Source organism: Hypomesus transpacificus, chromosome 10 (assembly GCF_021917145.1).
Source record: "Hypomesus transpacificus isolate Combined female chromosome 10, fHypTra1, whole genome shotgun sequence".
Classification (NCBI taxonomy): domain Eukaryota; kingdom Metazoa; phylum Chordata; class Actinopteri; order Osmeriformes; family Osmeridae; genus Hypomesus; species Hypomesus transpacificus.
The window spans coordinates 9,429,409-9,449,253 of NC_061069.1; the positions used below are offsets into that span (position 1 = coordinate 9,429,409).

At 46.6% G+C, this 19,845-nt stretch overlaps 1 protein-coding gene across 6 annotated transcripts in view; it reads left to right on the forward strand.

The window, feature by feature from the left end:
• The first annotated feature begins 281 nt into the window (after positions 1-281).
• Positions 282-19,845, forward strand: part of si:ch211-207d6.2 (sickle tail protein) — a 28,256-nt gene continuing 8,692 nt past the window's right edge. Inside the window, exons 1-13 of one of the 6 annotated variants that reach the window (XM_047026792.1) lie at positions 282-568; positions 8,126-8,435; positions 11,328-11,547; positions 11,665-11,860; positions 12,307-12,406; positions 15,098-15,383; positions 15,574-15,784; positions 15,982-16,314; positions 16,546-16,676; positions 16,834-17,000; positions 17,281-17,477; positions 19,337-19,485; positions 19,611-19,758. In XM_047026792.1, coding sequence (XP_046882748.1) covers positions 8,322-8,435; positions 11,328-11,547; positions 11,665-11,860; positions 12,307-12,406; positions 15,098-15,383; positions 15,574-15,784; positions 15,982-16,314; positions 16,546-16,676; positions 16,834-17,000; positions 17,281-17,477; positions 19,337-19,485; positions 19,611-19,758 — 2,252 coding nt within the window. In that variant the 5' untranslated portion in view covers positions 282-568; positions 8,126-8,321. The other 5 variants (XM_047026793.1, XM_047026789.1, XM_047026791.1 and 2 more) reach the window with 5 other exon arrangements.

The window sequence follows — 19,845 nt, forward strand, 5'->3', positions numbered from 1 at the left end:
CGCTACCGCGGCTCACCAGGAGCAGGGCTTCACACACACACACACGACTCCCTTGCTCTGCACAGAAGGACCAGAGACCAGAGACCATATCTTCCCGTCGACCTTCCCGTCTCTGTGTGCACCAACTACTGTGTTTAGTGCAGGAGTTTGTTAACTGCAAATACTGAGAGGCTTTTACAAATCTGTTTATTAGGGAGAGCAAGAGTAGAGAAAAGGGGAACAGTGAGCAATAGACTTAGAGAGACAGGCACAGAACTCGGAGGTAGGAAGAAACAGGAGGAAATACTGAAAAACAATCTGGAGTACCTGAACGGAGCTTTTCTCAGCGCTGGGAAGATGTCCAAGTCCTCCCGGCTAGGCAGGCCCTCCTCGGGGGGGTCCAAGCAGGGTCCTCTGAGGAAGGAGCTCCAGGGGAACCGTTCCTGCATGCTACGTGTGGGAGAGAGGCTGATGAGGGCAGGCAGCGAGGGGAATCTGGTGAGAGCCCAGAGCACCCAGCAGAACCAGCACCAACAACCCCAGGAGGGGAGAGGGATGTCCCTGCACACTGCCTCCAACTCAGCCAAAGGTAGGTCTATCTATTCGGCAGCACCAGAGAAATTATTTTGGTTTTGTTTAAAGGTTTATTTAGAACAATTGTCCAGATCTTACATTTGTGGCAGATCAGGTGTGAGTATGTGTTCTCTCTACAGAAAAAAATGAGTATGTACCTTTACAGTAACATTGGTTCGACAAATATATCAACTGTAGATTTAATATTGTGTGTTAACCAAACCTCTAAAGTTAAACTGTGTGTGTGTGTGTTTTGTTCACAAGCACATGTTTGTGAATTAAAATTCACATATGGAGATATACTATGCCTTGGACATTTTGATTGGCAGTCATTTGTGTATTTCCACAAATGTTATATTACAAATGGTCTATCACTAGACTCACTTTAACAGCATGGCATCATTTCACAGCATGGCACTTTCAGACACTAAATAAATCTGCACACAGCCAGTCATGATAACTGTACCGCCTCCGAACACACACACACACACACACACAGACTCACACTATCATATACGCTGATGAAACCGCACGCACACACACACACATTTATACAGCTACTGTACCGCATGCAGAGGAGCTTAGATCACTCTGTCAGGAGAGCAGAGTTTTGTGTTGTCATGCATTCCTGCCAGAGCGCATGAGGTCTGGTCCCATTGTGTTGTAGGCCGCCTCTGCACCCTGGGGATTAAGCAGGGGGTCAGCCTTTTTAGCTCCCACTGTGCTGATCCCTTACATTCCCCCTCATATCATCACATTCCCTGTCTGTAAAGTGCAGTTAATCTCCAGCTGCACTGGGCTCTAAAGCGACCTACTGCCTGACCATGGTCTGGTCTGGCCACTGTAGCAGAGACCTGCCCTGGCAAGGGCGGGGGTGAACGTACACAGGTGGATGTGGGGAGGGGTGGGGGAGCGAGCCTCCTAGCCCTTCACAATCGTGGGGAAGCTTGGTACTTGTAATGTCACATTAATGTGACAGGAGGGTTTCTCTACAGCTGGTGTTTTGTCTTCCAAAGCTTGGATCAGTTATGGTTCAAGCATAGGACAGGAACAAAAATGTGCTGGTACAGAAAGGAAAGGCCATAGACCTGGACTAAAAGTCCATCATCATTATTCTAACTAGCAGATGAGAAATATGCATAAATACCATATGTGTGTGGGTGTGTGTGGTGTGCATGTGTGTGGGTGGTTTGTATGTGTGTGTGTGGGTCTCTGTGTGTGTGAATGATACTTTAACTAGCAGATGACATTTCCCCTGGCTGTCTATCGGACTCCAGCTGCCGCCACCAGCACACTGATATGCAGCAGCAGCCCAGGGTGCTCTGAGAAAGATCTCCCCCTAATCCTCTCCTCCCAGGCCGCAGAGAGCTGGACTCATCTGCCCTCAATTCATCCGGTTTTAGAAATGTCTTTTCTCCTTTCAGGCTTGTCCACCCGTACATGTAAAAACTCTCCGTTTCTAACTGTGAACCCCCTAGAACACACACAACCACACTCCTTCTCTTACACACGTGTTCCCCTTCTGTACAGTTACACAAGCTGTCTTATTTCTTTCAAGTGCTGTTGAATGAAACTGCAGTGATGTCGAGTCATTATAACACAAATTAATTAAACGAAGCTTGGTGATCACTCCTGCATTTTTGAACAGTACACCACAGTCTGCCCCTCCTTCTGCATGAGGATACAGCCCTGACATAATCAATGATCCATGACTGAAGTGTTTTCAGTAACTAAACACTTTCACTTCAAATCTACATTTTCTGGTCCATCTCCAGGCTTCGCAGTGTGTATACACAGTCTGGTGTCATAAGTAATCAACCCTGCAGTTCAAGCATATGTTACTCTTTGGGCTTGAGTACATTTTTCCTGCTGATGTCAGATGAGAGGATTTGGTTCACCCTTCATGTGGTAAGATTACATAAACTGTAGATCACCAAGCAGACTGTACCCTGCTTACCGTGAGATTTCAGATTTTTTTATTTCTTAGCTGCTGAAATGAAGGGATTGTAGAATGTCATCTTAGTTTCTACGTCTTTTTTTGTTTGTTTACTGTTATTACTGGTGTTTTGAGAGGTTCACTTAAATGGTTTAATGGAATTATTTGCTCCTTTCTGGGGACTGAAAACTGATGGCTCTTTGAGTAGGTCTGCTGTGTGTGCTTGGGTGAGTGTGTATATGTATATTTGTGAAAGGATGATCTCACTCTTATTTTGAACAGCACAGAGCTGAGATTCAAAGAAGGGCAGTGTGCAAAACCAGTTTGTATGATGCAGTGCAGATGGAGTTCTTGAGTCTTTATTTCCCCAAAGTCAAATGACAACATTTAGGGTTGCAAACCCCTCTCTCAATCTGATCAAGACTTCTCCCCCCCCCCCCCCCACCCCCCCCCCCCCCCCCCCCCCCCCCCCGAGTGCTCTGCTTCTTTCCTAAAGTCTCCTTGTGATCTGAGTAACTATCTCTCTGCATGTCACTGCCCCAGCTCTGCCAGACCCTGATTCCCTGCGACAGCTGCGGGATTTCAGATCAGACGGAAGCCCGTCCTCTCATCCTGCCCCCTCCCCTACCGCTGTTCTGCCCCAGCCTGGCCGAGGTCGACACTGACATTTGAAAAGAAAAAAACAAAGACAAATAAATAAATAAAAATTGGAGGAAAAAAAAGGAGGTCACAACAGTGCTGCTCGCCTCAGTGAACAGCACTGCGTCTGAAACAGCTGCTTGGCAGATCAGACTTTTATTTTGATCACTTGTTGCAATTGATTTATGCAACAACGGATGACACAACTATTTTTACAGCTTACAAGACCCAGGGTGAGATGGACATAACATCACTGAGGCTACAGTCCTTCATCATAAAGAATGGGAGCAATTATTCTTAGTCTTTCCTGACCTGTTAGGAAAGAGCCGCTAATTCCCCACAGTAGCCAGTGCTCAGTGGTGACTCAGTTATACACACATACTGTATAGAACCCTCTTCAATGTCATTTTCACACTTCAAAGTATTTTATTCAACACAGAATTTATATACAGTAGTCTCATCCCTTGCCTCTTCAGCACATTCCCTTCAATAAACTGATTTCCGTTTGTTAGGAGCAGTTTTCATTTTGAATGTATGATAAAGAAGGAGATGTCGTGAAATAAATTATGAATTATGAGTCTGAAAGGACAGAAAAGAACAGCAGGTCTCAAGGTTTGATAATCAGGCCACTAAAACGAAATCCCAGGAGTGACTTTTGAAGGATGGGGCAGTATTGACAGGGGAGACAGAAGGCCTTTGGGATAAATCTCTCTCTCTTTTTCTTGCTTTGTCTTTCTCCAGCCCAAGGCCAGTCCCTCAGTTTCAGCGTTTCCAGTCTACTTGTCTTGTTGCATGTTGCGTGACATTTTTTGATGGAGTAATGACAACTCATGATAACTATGGTATGGACGAACAAGCAGACAAGACCAGTCTATACTGAACGAACATCACTTGTATAAACAACGTTGCATTTGATGCTTTTTTTCCACTATCTCCGTCCCTATGACACGGCTAAACAGGAAACGCATTTAGAAACAGTCCCCTTCATAACCATAACGTAATCTTCCAGCGTTTCAGCTGAAGCGTTGGCTTGTTGCGTACAGAACCAACGCAGCGTATACCCCAGCCCTCCCTGGTGTAGCAGAGCGAGCAGGAATCCACCTCGAGGGCAGGAGTGAACTAAATCAATCAGATCAGCTTTGTCAAACAGGAGAGAGGAGCGGACCGTGGCCTCCTCCTTGCCTCTGCTCTGCCTCCTGCACATCTGTGTCTCTCCGCGCTGCTCCCGACTTGCCCGTGCCCACTGTCACACCGCGGAGCATTCAGTGTCACCTCCGCTCGCTCGCCACCGCTTTTCACGCTGAATCTGTTCAACCGCCGTTGAGCGACTGTGTCAGTTTTTGAAAAGGGGGCACAGATCCGGAAGGTGTACCGGAAGGTGTAGCCTACAAGTATTACAATTTGCAAGCATAATTTTAAACTATTAAAAGAGGATGTAGATGCCTAAAGGTGAATGTTGAATTGAAATCAAGTCTTTTTCAGCTTGAAAGGGATCCATTTGTTGACCAATTTGACAAAATAACCCCAAATATTATCCTCCACACAAACTGCAGTCTGTCTCTTAACTCTGTTCTCTATTATTGTTTTATATTAGCACTTTTTTATATTCCATGTTTTATGTCATGTTTATAAAAAAAAGTTTAACATGAGAGAGAGAAATCATCGGTTAGAGGTTTTCAGCTATAAGAAGCAACGAAGAAAACAGTAAAACAACCAGATATGTTACGTTGCTCCTGTTTTTAATTGTTGAAAAGTGGTGTTGTTCATAGATTAGCTCAATTCCCAAATGTGCATTTAGAGGGCAGGGAAACAGGGGAGGTGTGGAAACAGTGAGGACAGCCCTACAATGGAGCTTCCTCAGGGACACATGCACACAGGCACAGTCAGAAACACAAACAGATGTTTTGACCATATCTTTCCATGCATGAACTTTTAGTCTACGAAATGTGGTGGACTCTGTGAGACCTGTCACTGCAGAGTTGGGTCTGGTTGAGTTGAAGGGTGTGAAAGGACTAACAGAACTCCCTGAAGAGAAAACAAGAGGTGAGATGAGGATATATGTCTGTATGCCACCATATTGTACATGGCAAGATTATACTATGGTTGAGGTTATTTTAGGGTTGTGATTATGGTGTGCGTGTTGTTGTCCAGAACCTGGGTAATCAGCTTTGAATTTATATGCAGAACTACATTTAGCATCTGCTAAGGTACATAGAATGAGGGCTCTCCAATGTTGAGAGTCAATGGAATATCCCCATTTTAGGTGTGATTTCAGTGGGCTTTGACAAGTCTACAATTCAAGAGAAAAACTTACATTACAGATGTCATTTTGTCATGTAGGTAATTGGCCAGCAAACAGTAATATCTCTGACCTCAGCCATCTGTAATCCTCCTTTCATTTGGCTGCAATTTGACTGTAATTGGCCACTCAGTCAAGCAGAGAAGCCTGTGTTAAGCTTTGCATTTTCCTTTGAGAGGATGTAGTTCTCACTTCTGACGGTGACATGTTGCTTGGCGTACAGTAGATTAATCTTATTTCTTGCAAGCTCATCTATTACTGTAAAGTCATGCGAGCTCAGTAGCAAGTGCAGTACAAGCCAAAAGTGTCTCCCAATGACTGTGTATGTGATTACTGTAAGTACTGTATGATCAGGGATGGGATGTGTAATGTAATCGGTAAGAATTGTGAAGTTAGAGAAACTGCCTCTGGCTCTAGTTCCAGAGACAGATCAACAACAACGCATTTAGGAGCCAAAAGAGGCTAGCTGGCTGAAAGTCTGTACAGCTGTGAACATTAATTGTACATGTGCTTCTCTCATACACATTCAATCTCACACATTCACATAGTACACACACACATATCCACACTTGTTCAGAGATAGAGGTTTCATCCAGTGCCTGCTCCCCAATCCAGAGAGGGTCACACAGTTCAACTCTAATGGGGGCTTTGGCTCATACTATACTACATGTCTCCCTATTCTCCCTCAGCCCTGTTCATGACAAGTACCGGAGTATTGGAGTATCACTGAGATGGGGGCTGCATATTGGATGATATACCTCCACCACCTCCTCTACCATCTTACTGGGCTGAGCTGAGGGGATACAGCATTTGCATGTACTAGTAAAAAACATTGTTCCCAGTGTGTGGACACTGGACACCCCCCCCCAGCTCTTTTGGCATCCTGAAAGGCGATACATCGGAATAATGTCTGTTAAATGTAAGTCATTTGTTTAGGTGATATGGATAGGAAGAAGGGGCATGTCCATTGGTGTAGGACTACACCCAGTTGTCCCTTGAGCCTTGGTTAGCCCTACCTTGACCTCTGTGGGTCCTGCCCTTAAGTGTGTAGCCGGGGGAGGTTTCCTCTGTGTGATGAGTAGGAAACACAGCATCACCGTCCACAGGCTCATAACTGACATCCTGCTGTGGCCTGGTGGCCTGAGGATATCCTTTAAAGCTGTGAAGCTCCACTGGTCAGACAGACACGCACAAATGCACATACACATACACACACAAAGCTAACATGAGGGGGAAACTTCTGGATTCCCTCCAGCCACTGTGGCTGTGCAGCTTGGTTGATTAGGAGTGCTTCTGTAGAAAGAGGGAAGAGATATGGATCACCTCCAGTAGATGTGAGTGAGGTTTTCCACCCCATCGTCTTATTTTACAGATATTTTCTGGACAGGAAGGAAGTGTGTGAGCCAGTTTCTAAGTGTTCACCTATTCTTTACTAAACTCATATCTGATTTTTTTTAAAGCCACTGTACAAAAAAGACATATTGAGACATGGTCATATTTATATGACAACTTTAACCCGTTTAATAGGCTATACATTTATGTATCTAGGATGTTTTTCCTTTTACATGCAGTAGCAGTAACCTCAGCTCCCCCTTTCCTCTATCGTCATTCTCCCAGCAGTATTGTAAAAGTCATGTTCTGCTCGACCAACAAGGCCCTCATTACAAACATACCTCCCGGAAGACTTCAAATGTCAACATCGCGCTGTGCTGCAACGCTTCAGCCTGAAGTAGTTTCAGAGACTTTTCAACAATGTAGACATACGCCGTCACTCAGCATCAAGTAAACAGTCGTTTGAGGATTTTCTCCCCGTGGAGCACACGAGGCATTTAAAGTATGTTAATTATTTTTGTCAAACTGCATAGACCCACTGCTCACAGCCCTCTGCATAGAATGAGGGGATGTGCCGTGTCACCAACAGTTCACTTTACGTTTCCGACGTTCCTAATAGCGGGAGGCTAATTTATGTGGAAGCTGAGAGGTTTGGTCTACGGTCATAAAAACGTTCTCATGACTGACGTATGCATTTCAAGGTTCCAGGAATTCTGCCCTGTGATTTCAGAGCTGTAATTGTTCTAAAACGAAACGTCATCTTCGACAATGTTCCTTTTGGATTTCATAAAATCGAGTGTAGACCTCGTCCAAAATCACAGTTTAGTGAAAACTGCAATTACCTTTTTCGCTCTTTATTTCACACTCTCTACTTCTATTAGATCCAAAATAGTCAAGGGATGAGTACAAAGGAACATGTCATTTCTACCCTCACCATGACTCCAGACACCAAAGACTAACCTAATCCAGTCACTGTGTGTGGCTTCTCCTATGCAGTCTTCAAGATTATGGCCACCCTCATCATTTGTGACTTTTTTTTTAGGTTTTTACACATTTTGAATGATTAGGCCCCACTGTATATCAAAGCCTCCTACTATAGGATATTTATGGCCATCCCATGGGGTCTGGTATGGCTGATCCATGTGGTTTGCATCTTCCTAGTAGCATTTAGTTTGCCCTCAGGCTCCACTCAGTCTGATAAGGTCATGCTGGGTAACATCAACTTGTATACTGTAGAGACTACTATCATTCTAACTGTGCATCATTCTAATCCAGTTCACAAACACACAAATTCACACAAATACCCACATATCTCGTCGCCACTCCACTCTCCTCACCTCTCCTCCACTACTCCCTCCACCCCACAGAGCCAGGAGGAGGACACACACTCCCCAGACTCTCCTCATCTTGCTCAGAGGACCCAGAGCGCCTCCAAAGGAAGCAGATCCTAGCCTGCGACAACCTGTCAGACCTGCCCCCTCGCTCCCCAGCACCAGAAGGTACACCATAGGAGGCGCCCGCGGAGCCAGGGACGGGCCCAGAACCCTCCCAGACAGCCAGGCCATGAAGCAGGCTGATGTGGAGAGAAGGAAGGAGGTGTTCCTGGATCACCTGAGACAGAAGTACCCCCACCATGCAGCCGTCATCATGGGTCACCACGAGCGCATGCGAGAACAGGTTAGTCATTGCCAGATAGACAGTAAGCTAGGGATTTGAAAAGAAGGAGGGAAAGTGATGGGAAAGCATCCTAATGAGAGTCAGAATACGATTGATGGGCTGATGTCAGAATCAGAATTGTTCACAAGTGTTCACAAACGAGGAATTTACTGTGGTGGGCAGGTTTATTACAGTTAACATGTAATAAAGATATGAATCTTAAAATATGTGTTTCACTTAAAAGTAATTTCCTTTTAATAGTGAATTCCACACAATTAAGTTGCTTTAGTTGAAGTTTAATAAACCCATGCAACTCTGATTATTGCTAGAACATGTAACCTTGACGTGCTATATAGAACATAATGAGGACTCACACGTAACCGGACGAGGAGTGGTTGCTTGCTACTAGTCGTTTGTTATTGTCGCTCACTGCGTTGATATAAAAACATGGCGCAAAATAAACTTGGACTGCCTTGCAAGTTGGACAGGTAAATCCAGCATTATTGGACAGGGTGGGGTTTCCGTAGGCTAGCACAGTACTCAGAGCACTCATTACATGCGAGTGTCAACTTCAAGTCTTGCGAAAGAAACTCAGTATTGTAGATGGCTGGATAGTTTGTCAAATCTATAATTCGGAAATGCGCTTGCAAAATTGGATTAAATCGGCTTGACCGAGTTGGATTTTTTATTGTCTGTCAAGGTAAGCCTGTAAAAATCTGTAAAAAAAAAGCGGTCTTTGCACTGCTCGGTCTGAACTGAGGGTTGCAGTCAGCTTTGCCATATTTGCTTGCAGGGAAATGTGTTCGATATTATCACAGTAAAACGTATTTTAGGTGTCACATTGTGCTTCGGCCTTTCCCTGTAATATAGATATGAACAAAGTCAATGTTCACAATTATCTTGTCTCATTTTAACGTGGTGTGCTCTGCTACTGTACACTTAGAGTGTAGTATTGTATCTCCCTTGCATGGATACTTTTGATAGCCTCACGCCAGAACTCAAATTCGAATCCCATCTTCAACCCGTGCCTCATCCCAGCCCAGCCTCAGTCCAGCCTCAGCCTCAGTCTCAGCCTCTCAACCCAGTCTCAGCCTCAGTACCGGCCTCAGTCCCAGCCTTAGTACCAGCCTCAGTCCCAGCCTCAGTCCCAGCCTCAGTACCAGCCTCAGTCCCAGACTCAGTGTAGCTCAGCCTCTACCTCTACCCCTGCAAGCCTGTGCTTCTTACAGTGCTTTATGTGTCAGACTTCTGTGATGTGGAGGATAACAGCCAGTTGCTTTCAATGATCTGGCACCTTAACAAACAGACTGGCCATTCTAGTCACTGCTTCACCATACATCTGACAGCCATTACTGATCAAAGGGGGCATCTGAGCAATCTCATGCCCGGCCTGATCCAACCTTGCTCAACTTGGGTCCTTTCATCCATATAGTCCTCCTCTCTGCTGCTGCCACCTGGGTAATGGGTTAACCAATGTGTTAAGTGTTAGCGGCTGTCGGAGAGCTTTGCTGGCCAGCGTGCCAGCCCAGCACAAACAAGCCCATATTGATTTAATGGTTTGGGGGTTCTTCACCTGAAGCAGTTGTTCTGGTCTTCAGCTGTATGGACTGCAGTTTATATTGACTGTATTGCTGCTTTTACACATTTCCAAGAGTCTTTATCAAGGTTTGGAATGGATTTAGAATGACTCTCTGAAGGACGCAATGGTAAAGCTATGTCTATGACACCCTTCTGTATTGCAGTTGTCACAATCAAACAATGTGATAGGAAGCTCACTGTAATTTCCTTGTATCTGACAAGGTAATTACCTTGTAAGTAGGTGTTGAAACTGGCATTCAGGAAGTCTTAAGTGTTGTCTGGCATGGGCGAAAGAAAGACCCTATAATCTCCAGTTTCAAAGTTTGCCACTCCTTCATACCGTAGATCTCTAGATTCTAAACAAACGTCTGTAACTCACATGTGACTGATAGGGTCCTCACTCAGGTGTCTGACAGAAGGAATGCCACCACCCATAATTATCACGCTACTTCTGTAGGTTCCGTATGTTCTTTGATGTCAAACATACGTGAAATACTGAACATGTATGCTAACATAATAATTTGAAGAATCTGCTGATCAGAATCAGAATCAGGTTTATTGCCAAGTTTATGATGCAGATTATTTCACGCTGGATTTTCCGGCTTCATGAATCCAAAGAGGGTAAACAAGCATCATTTGCTGTGGCACGAAAAGAAAAACAGGTCCACACAAGAAGTATTTTACTCGATGTGTAAATCAAGTAGGTTTGCTTCTTTTCCTGAATCTTGTCCAAATGTCGGATGCAGTCTGACAATCCAACTGTACTGGCACAACTGTGCGTGTAAGGAGGTGAACGGTAGGTACATCTAAGAGGTCGGGTGCCCCAGGTGATTACTCACTGGAGTGTGTCAGAGCAACTGCCAACCTTGTGGTGAAAAAACAATGAGTCAGTGTGTGGGTGTGTGTGTGTGTGTGAGAGAGTGTCTCTGTGTGTGTCAGGTTGCACATGTCAAAGAGAATTCATGTATCAGGGACAAATCGAGGAACACATGACTGTGCCCCAAAATGAAATCATCTGCATGTCTCCTAAATGGGTCGTGGGTGGCTTTTAAATAAACACTAACTGATGGTTATGGTTACGTTTATAGCCTGCGGCTATAATGAGGTTATATGAGGTTGACAGTTTAGAGACTGGAGTGACCTAGCAAACTTATCCTGCATCAGGATAGTGTGTCGTAGGTGTCAGTATGTGTCCATCTCTGTGCTCTCTCAGCTGTACAAGTTGCACTCATACACACTCATACAAAGACACACACACACACACTTGTTGATACAAGATTGGGATTGATAGCGTGTTTACAATCTCCCCCAATCTCTCTCTCCCTGGTCCTCCAGGTCAGGACCACACGGACATCGGCGAGCCCACCTCCCGGTGCAGGTGTTGTGGGTGTAGGAGAGCAGTTGGACCCCCTTTCTGTGGTGTCCCTGGAGTCCTTGGAGACCATGTCTGAGGAGGACCCTCTGCCTGCTGTCGCTGCCTTTACCCGGGGCTGTCGAGCCCGCGCCAGCCTGCCTGTGGCCCGCTCTTCCAGCCAGCCCAGAGACAGGCCACTGGGTAGGTCTTACTTGCTGTCTGTCTGTCTGTCTGTCCATCCGTCCATCTGTCTCTTTGTCTGTCTGCCACTCCCCTCCTGGTTAAATATCTGTTCCCCCACGACCCCTTCCTCTCCAGGGGTTCTGTACCTGCAGTATGGGGAGGAGACCAAGCAGATCCGGATGCCTAGTGACATCAGTGGGGACATTGTCAGGGCTCTGTTCGTCAGTGCCTTCCCCCAGCATCTCACCATGAAAATGCTGGAGTCTCCCAGCGTAGCCATCTACATCAAAGATGACACCAGGAACGTCTACTACGAACTCTCTGACGTCAGGTACGCTCTGCTACAAGTGATCGACAGAGGTCGGTTTGATTCCATCAAGACTGTATTTAGACCCTTCAAATCAATCCCCAGTTCCAACCCACTGGACTCCTCTACCAATCAAAAAGGCCAATGATTGAGCTCTGTTGTTGTGCTCAAAGGTCTCTGAAGCATGTCAGGTTCCCCTCGTCCTTCCTCCCCCCCCCCCCCCCCCCCCCCCCCCCCGCATCCTTTTAGTTCAGCTGCACAGGCGTTTAAGCTGCTTTTGTTCCCCAGACAAGAGAGGAGGCCCATGTCTGAGCGTGTGCAGATGTCAGGGTGTCTCCTCTCCCTGGCCACACCCCACACAGCCACCCTAGCTCCCCTCAGGACTGGATCACACACACTAACGCACGTACAGTCTAACACACACACAATACTACACGCACCTGATATCATGCACGTTTGGCCCCGCCCAGGAACATCACAGCCCAGTCCTGTCTAAAGGTGTACCACAAAGACCCCGCCCACGCCTTCAACCGCAACTCGGCCCGGCCCGGCAACTCGCAAGATGGCAGGGTGAGTGTAACTCCATCCCCCCCACCCCGGTAGTGTGGACGGATAGGGGCTTAGAACACAGCTGTGCTATGACTCAGCATCATCCTCTGATCTCTCATCTTTTTGTCTCGATGGAATTATCAGCTGAAATACGATAGAACGAGATCCATGTTATCATTCGGATTGTTCCGAACCCTTCCAAACCTTGCCTTGAAGTGCAATTGGACTCTAGACCCCCGTCTCCAGACCCAGACTTAGTGACTTATGTAATAGAATAGTCTGCATTATTACTGTATATTTGGGGCTGCACCGTCCAAAAGCCAAACTGTGACCTGAGATCGTGAGCTCATCAGTCTTAGCCAGTCTTAGGGCTCCTTCAGCGTGTCTGTGGTGAGAGTGAGTCAGGTGGCTGAGCGGTTAGGGAGTTGGCATAGAAATCTGAAGCTTGCCAGTTCGATTCCCGCCCGTGTCAAATGACGTTGTGTCCTTGGGCAAGGCACTTCACCCTACTTGCCTCGGGGGAATGTCCCTGTACTTACTGTAAGTCGCTCTGGATAAGAGCGTCTGCTAAATGACTAAATGTAAATGTGTGAGACAGGGCTCTCTACCTCTCTGTGTACGAGCACATCCAGCTAAGCTTCCCCTCTGTGTCTGTTGCCGTCCTCGAAAGCAACCCTAATGCCCCCTGCCCTGCCCTTCTGCTGATGCTGAGCCGCTGGGACAGGGAGAGGATGGGAGACTGATCCCTCATGAGCCTGTGAGGACTCCTCAGAGTCTCCCAGTCTTCTGGTCACTTTTATCCTTCATCTGAAACGTCAGTCACATTTCCCGCCTGTCTGTATCCTGTTCCGAGAGATGCGGTAGATTATCAGGTTGAGGCACAGGAGACTAGATCTCTGATCCGAGGGATGCTTTTCGTAGATTCCCCAGTGGCACCAGTCCATCTCTCTCGCCTCGAACTACAGTAATTACCTCACTGAAAGGTGCCGCAGTTTATATCTCCAACCCCAAAAGGGAGTGAGGGAGTTTGGACCCATGTTGAATGTTGTTGGAATCCTCCCGATAGTGGATGTCTGGATCACAGTGAGATGATCCACACTGTGTTTATCTCAGGGAGGTGGAGATAAGAGGATGCTGTCTGTCCCTGATATCAGCCCTGGTTTCACTCAGTGAGGGTTAATCTCATAGATGTAAAGCGTCTACATATCTGCATCTGTCAGGAAATAAGTATCCTGCAGCCCTGAGAAATAGCTCCGCTATCTCAGTTACACAAATAAAGTCGTCTTTCTCATCTTCAAGTATGTTTGAGGGTCGCCATGCATGAGAAGCTGGGATGAATGTGGAGGAGGCGAGAGTAAGCCAGGAACCCAAACAACTGGCCAGTACCTCCCCTCCTGTCATCCCCTTTAGACCAGTGAGGAAGTAGGGAGTCAGCTGGGTGAGGGGCAGGGGATTTGAGGAGTCAAGTCTAGGATTGAAGCTGAATCCCTGAGGATGAGGGGTTGCTATGGTATTTCACCAGGTCATCAGGATACTAGGCCACGGGGATCTAGAGCCTCCGTAGTGGTAAACACCTGGTTCCAGAACAAACGGCTACTTTATGTTCCTCTAGTCCCTTGACACTTGTGTAGCTATGGGAAGCCTGAGTGGGATGGTAACCTGGATTGGATTTGTTTTAGCTGGAGCTCTGTAGGTAAAAGCCTTACAGGAGCAAGACACTGCAAATGTTAAGACAATATAGACCTGTAGGGTTAACAATCAAGTAATATAGAAGGTTGAAATCCGGGTTCCATCTGTTAGAACATGCCCTATTCCCAGAAGAAGGATGAGTTATGCTGTTGACATTAACCTGATACAGTACACTTCCTTCTTGCATCTTGCGACCAGCCTCGAAGCGAACTCACACCTCCGTTCTGAAGACCAGAAAAGCTGCTGACTCCAACGACTGAAAACCATGGAGAGAGTAGGAATCATGGCAAATGATAATGATTAGTAAATAGCAGTGCCATACATCTGCAGTGGCTGATAGAAGTTGCTTACTTGAGGACGGGATGTTGGGACAGAATAGCGTCGAGAATAGATATTCCATGACTATGAGTTGAAAGCAAGAATGCAGAAAAATATGTAAATTAAGGGAAATTATAAGTTAATGACGATAATGAGGGTTAGTCATATACCTGTCTTGCACGCATGGCTCACATACACACACAGACTTAAAGACACGGACATGGTGCACACACACACACACACACAAAAAACACGCACATCCAAACATCTAAACCTTAACGCATGAACAGGCTACGAAGACAGGTCACAACACGCAGAGTTGTTTACATCCAGTTCTATTCAGTCTGTATTCTATTCAAGTGCTGGTACTTTGTTTTTTTTCACACATTTGTTTAACCCCTTTATCGTAAGAGACGCCAAGCGTGTCTGTTTTGTAAATATGAAACCATGTCCTGACATGTCTAACAAACGGTATTTTCAAGAGTAAAACCCAAGATTGTTTTAAAACTGGCAGATTTTCATTGTGGTATTGTACAATCTATGAACTCCCAGTTGAATCTGTTGATTAATGTTTAACCTTATTTTCTTTATATGTATAGACACTGAGATATAGCCCACTATTGTTACTGGTTTATTAGGTCCCAAACAGTATACAGCAGGCTAGGCTTTTGAGACATGTTGTTTCTTCCGAATGCCGCTCCACAGATACCCAGGGAGATCCTGTATGGAAGCCACAGCCCAGTGCACAGCCTCCAGTCCTCCAACCGCAGTGCTCTCCACACGCTGCAGGGCTCCATGTCTCCCCCCACCATCCGCTCCATGCCCTCCTCTCCCTCCAGGATCCCTTACGGCTCTCGGGGAGCTGGGAGTGCAGGGGGGGCGGGCAGTGCCACGCTGCCCAGGGATCGCATGTCCAGCGTGGGCACAGGGCGCTCTGTTACCCCCTGCCCTAGCAGCAGTGCTATCCTGGAGAGACGCGATGTCAAACCTGGTAAGACACTCAACTCAAAAACTGTGGTAGCAATTCTTCATGGAATGTTATTCATACATTAAACGTTTTTACTTCCTTCTTTCCTTCATTCCTTCTTTCATTCCTACCTGCCTTCCTTCTCACATTCCATCCTTTCTTTCCTTTTTCCTTCTTTCGTTCCTTCCTTTCAATCCATTCTTTGTTCATTCAGACGAGGACCTGGGTTGTAGTAAGAGTATGGCACTGGTGGTGCGGGGTGAGGGTGGGGTGTTCCCTGACCCTTACTCCACCCTCCAGGAGGGCGGCAGGCTGAGCATCGCCTCCTCACAGGGCAGTGCCCCCGCCCCGCTTGCTGACGTCGTGGACCGAGCCGCCATCAAGCCCTACGGAGACATCTTGGAGCAACAGCATTCGCTTTACAGGTAGATAATCCGTCAACATATCTTGGAAAAAAACACATTACATTTTCATCGTAATGGCTTTACAAAGACTTAACCCAGCACACATGTCAATTGGTTTCTTAGGTCTAGGCCAGAATACATTTGATAAGGTCAAGTTTATCCTTTGATGAAGCCTTCTACTTTCCCGACCTCCCGATCCATCCTCTCTCTCTCTCCAGGCAGAAGTCCAGGAGGTATGGAGAAAGTCAGCTCCCCCCGATGGGTACCAAAACTCCGCCCCCCTCCCCTCACAGAGTCGGTGAGGTCAGGATGATTGACAGTCATTCGGCAGTTGCCACGGTCGTAGCCGCCCAAGGTCACGTGGCCGCAGAGCGGATGTCTCCCATTCGCCGGTCCCTGAGGCGAGACAGTAACGGGACAGTGGAGGTCATCAGTCGGACGCGGAGCAGTGTGTCATCATCTTCGTCGTCGTCAGTGTTTGTCGACCTCCCTGCTGGACATCCTGATAGAGTGTTCCAAAGCCCCATCACACCCAATGACCCCCAGACCAGGTAAGAGAGAGAGAGAGAGAGAGAGAGAGAGAGAGAGAGAGAGAGAGAGAGAGAGAGAGAGAGAGAGAGAGAGAGAGAGAGATACAAAGGAAGAAACAGAAAAAGAGACAGGAAGACAGAAAAACATCTGTCGATTGTCATATCGGTCAGTCATGTCAGTAGTTTACAGAAAATAATCATAGTTATAAGTTATATTGGCTCTAAGGCTTGAATATGTGTTCTGTTTTCTAGTGAGCGAATGAAGGCTATGGAACAGCAGATTGCCAGTTTGGCCGGCCTCGTTCAGCATGCACTAGCCATAGCCCCAACCATCAGTGAGGTAGATGGCAAGACTGCTGCCATTCCAGTCAACAACACCCTGGGTAAGTAAACTAATACCATAAATAAACCTCCCTCCTCATAGTCTTACATACAACAATCTCTATGGGCTTATTAGACAATAGTTCTATGATCCATTCAACTCTATTGTTAGATTCATGTATTTAGAAGTGTATCGATTATTTATGCGTCAACCTGCAGGAGTCTCGCTTGTACCTGCAGCCAGGAGCCCCGCCCCCCTGACGGATAGCTCCGGCTCCTCCCCTCAGGCCCCTCCCCCAGACGCAGTGCTGCAGACAGCCCTGTCGTCAGCCCAGAGGAACGTCTCGGACCTAAGGCTGCAGCTGCAGCAGCTACGACAGTTGCAGGTACTGACTGATGGTAGACAGCCTCGGTGAGGGTGAGGTGGCTGTCGTGGTTCCGGTGCTCTTCAATCCCATAGCTAAAGGACGTGACTGGGGGGTTCCCTCATACAGAACCAGGAGAGAGAGGTGGGAGATGAGGATAAGAGATAGGTGGTCCTGTTTTGGGTTCTGGGATGTGGTTCTTCATTTCAAGGTGCAAGAACTGGCACAGTGTAGTGGGATGGGATGGCACTAGGTCATGTCGTGATACACGAGCGCGTGACTGGGCTCCCTGCCTCACCAGGTGCAGAACCAGCAGAGTGTGCGAGGCATGCTGAGGATGATGGAGGAGGAGATGGCATCCATGATGGCCGACAGGCTGAGGACCATGGAGGAGAGGCTGAGGAGCTCCAGAGAGCCTGGACACAGGCAGAGAGCTGCTGTGGACCAGGAGAGACTCCAGTACCTGGGCATGGAGGAGAGGGTGCTCATGCAACTCGGGTAAGGGGATTATCATACCTCTTTTTGTTATTTTCCTGCGATGGGTTTAGCTCGTTTCATCGTTGTGATAACTGAGATTTGTTAAAGGAAACCTTGGTTGATTATTTGGCTCAAACTGAACATCAGTTTTTTTTCTACAAATGGAGGACACCTCCCATAAGATCCTCCTTTTCTCTGCCTTTCCTCCCTGGCCAAGTTATCAGATATACCTCCATCCAGCTCATGATTTAACTGTTGATCATATTTTGACTGCAGCTTGCGGTTCAAACCCAAAAAGTTTAAGCTTATGTAATAGAATAATAGTGTACTGGCATGGGTAATGACTTGAAATAAGTGTGGTAATTAGTTTCTTATGTAAGATCATTTTCGTCCATTTTGAGTTATTTTTCATGATTAATTCAAGCTGTTCCAGTTCTGTACTCAGCGGTGAGCTGTCAAGGCCACTGTGTCACACAGAGCGTCTTGGTCAGGCATGACTGGTCACAACTACAGACTCACCAAGCTGAGACTTTTAGGAATGTAGCGCTAGGGTGCTCACCTGATGGTCTGCAGAGGAATGCATGGTCACAAAGGAAAAAGAGGAGAGCACACTTGGAAATAAGCTCTTGAAAAATTTCTTGCCACATTTGATATCAGGATCCTATCGACAAGTCCAATACACTTTTTTTTCAAATGCGCAGCTGCTGCTGGGCATTCTGAAAGACGTTTAAAAGCTTTGAAGAGGTGAATAGGAAATTTCTGTGACACTGTGTCGGTCCGAGGTAACAATGTTACCAAAGTGGTTGATGAACAAGGAAAATAGGAGGATTTTTTTAGGAGCCCTATCTAAAGTCCAAACAAAAGCTATCAAGCACCTTCTGTCTGTGTTTGCAAAGGCTATGTTGATTGTCACCCCCCCCCCCCCCCCCCTTCTATATTGTGATACTATTTAATTGCCCTTCATTCCTGTATTCTTTGTCCAGTCTTCTGAGATGCTCAGCTTGAGTGTATCAGACAACTGCACCTTACATATATGTAATAAATACTTTGATTTAGTCTTGAACTTGTAATTGGCGACTGACTTCATTGGCTCGGTACTTTCACAGCCTGAGGGTAAACAAGTGACTTCTTCACTTGGCCTAGGGCACAGGAGTGAACATGAGTGCGCAAGCTCTTCCTCAATACAGGACAATACTAAACTACTGTAAACCTGTGTGCACCTGTTTCGAGTGCATCATTCAGTAATACTGGAACTAGTTTCTTCTTTACATGGCTTCCTGCCATTTCATGTCAAGTCGTTCTCAACATTACTGGTAATGAGAGTCACAAGAGTTCATAGGACTTTGGTTAGCTCACTATTGGTACTTGTGTTCTGGTTTATCCAGAATCTGTCACACTTGATTGATATATTTTCCAGGGAAGTTCTTTATTGACTTGAGACATGTGACTGCCTGTTTTGTGTGGTTTGTGAGTTTCAACTCTTTAGGGGTTACCAGGTATATGTTGATTTCAAGTTGAACTTGGAACATCAGTTAGTATGTGTGGAATACTATATATTTTTTATATACATGCACCTGTCTGGTGAGCACCGGTCTGGTAGGTCTTTAAGACGAGCTCTTTAAATAGACATAGACAGAGTTCTCAGACACATGCTGACAGAGTTCTAGAACATGCAGAACAGGTTAGCCTCCTGGCAGAGGGGCAGATTATTACTCAAACATAGATCCCGGATAAAAGATCTCATCTAAGATACACAAAACTAACGTTCAGGTGGTGGGAAAAAAAGAAAGAAACATTTCAAATCAGTCATCACTTTACTCCTGTTTTGGTGATGGACTCCATTCCATCTCTCTATTCCATCTCTCCATTCTGTCGTTCAGGGACTTGGAGGAGTATGTGGACCAGCTGAGGACAGACTCCTCCCCCTCGTCTGACTCCCACCCCGGACAGTTGTCCGTCACCCTGAAGGACGTTGAGGAGGGGGCAGTCAACCTGAGGAGGGTGGGTGAAGCCCTGGCCGGGCTAAAAGGTGAGGCTCAGGCAGGATGACCTGTGTGCATCTGCATGGACAGGTTGTTGGAGCTAAACTCCATTTTCTTCTTCTTCCCCTTTTCCTCTCCTCTCTCCTCCCCCTCTGCCTCCTCCTCCCTCAAGCGGAGTACCCCTCCCTGCAGGGGAAGATGAGGACGGTGTTGAGAGTGGAGGTGGAGGCCGTGCGCTTCCTGAAGGAGGAACCTCTCAAGATGGACAGCATGCTGAAGAGGGTCAAGGCCCTGACAGAGACTCTGAGTGGACTGAGGAGGTACAGATCAAACCATTAAAAGTTTTTGGGGGGGGGGGGTTACCTGGTTGAAACCCTAACTGAGAGATGGAGACTTCCCTGTCATGA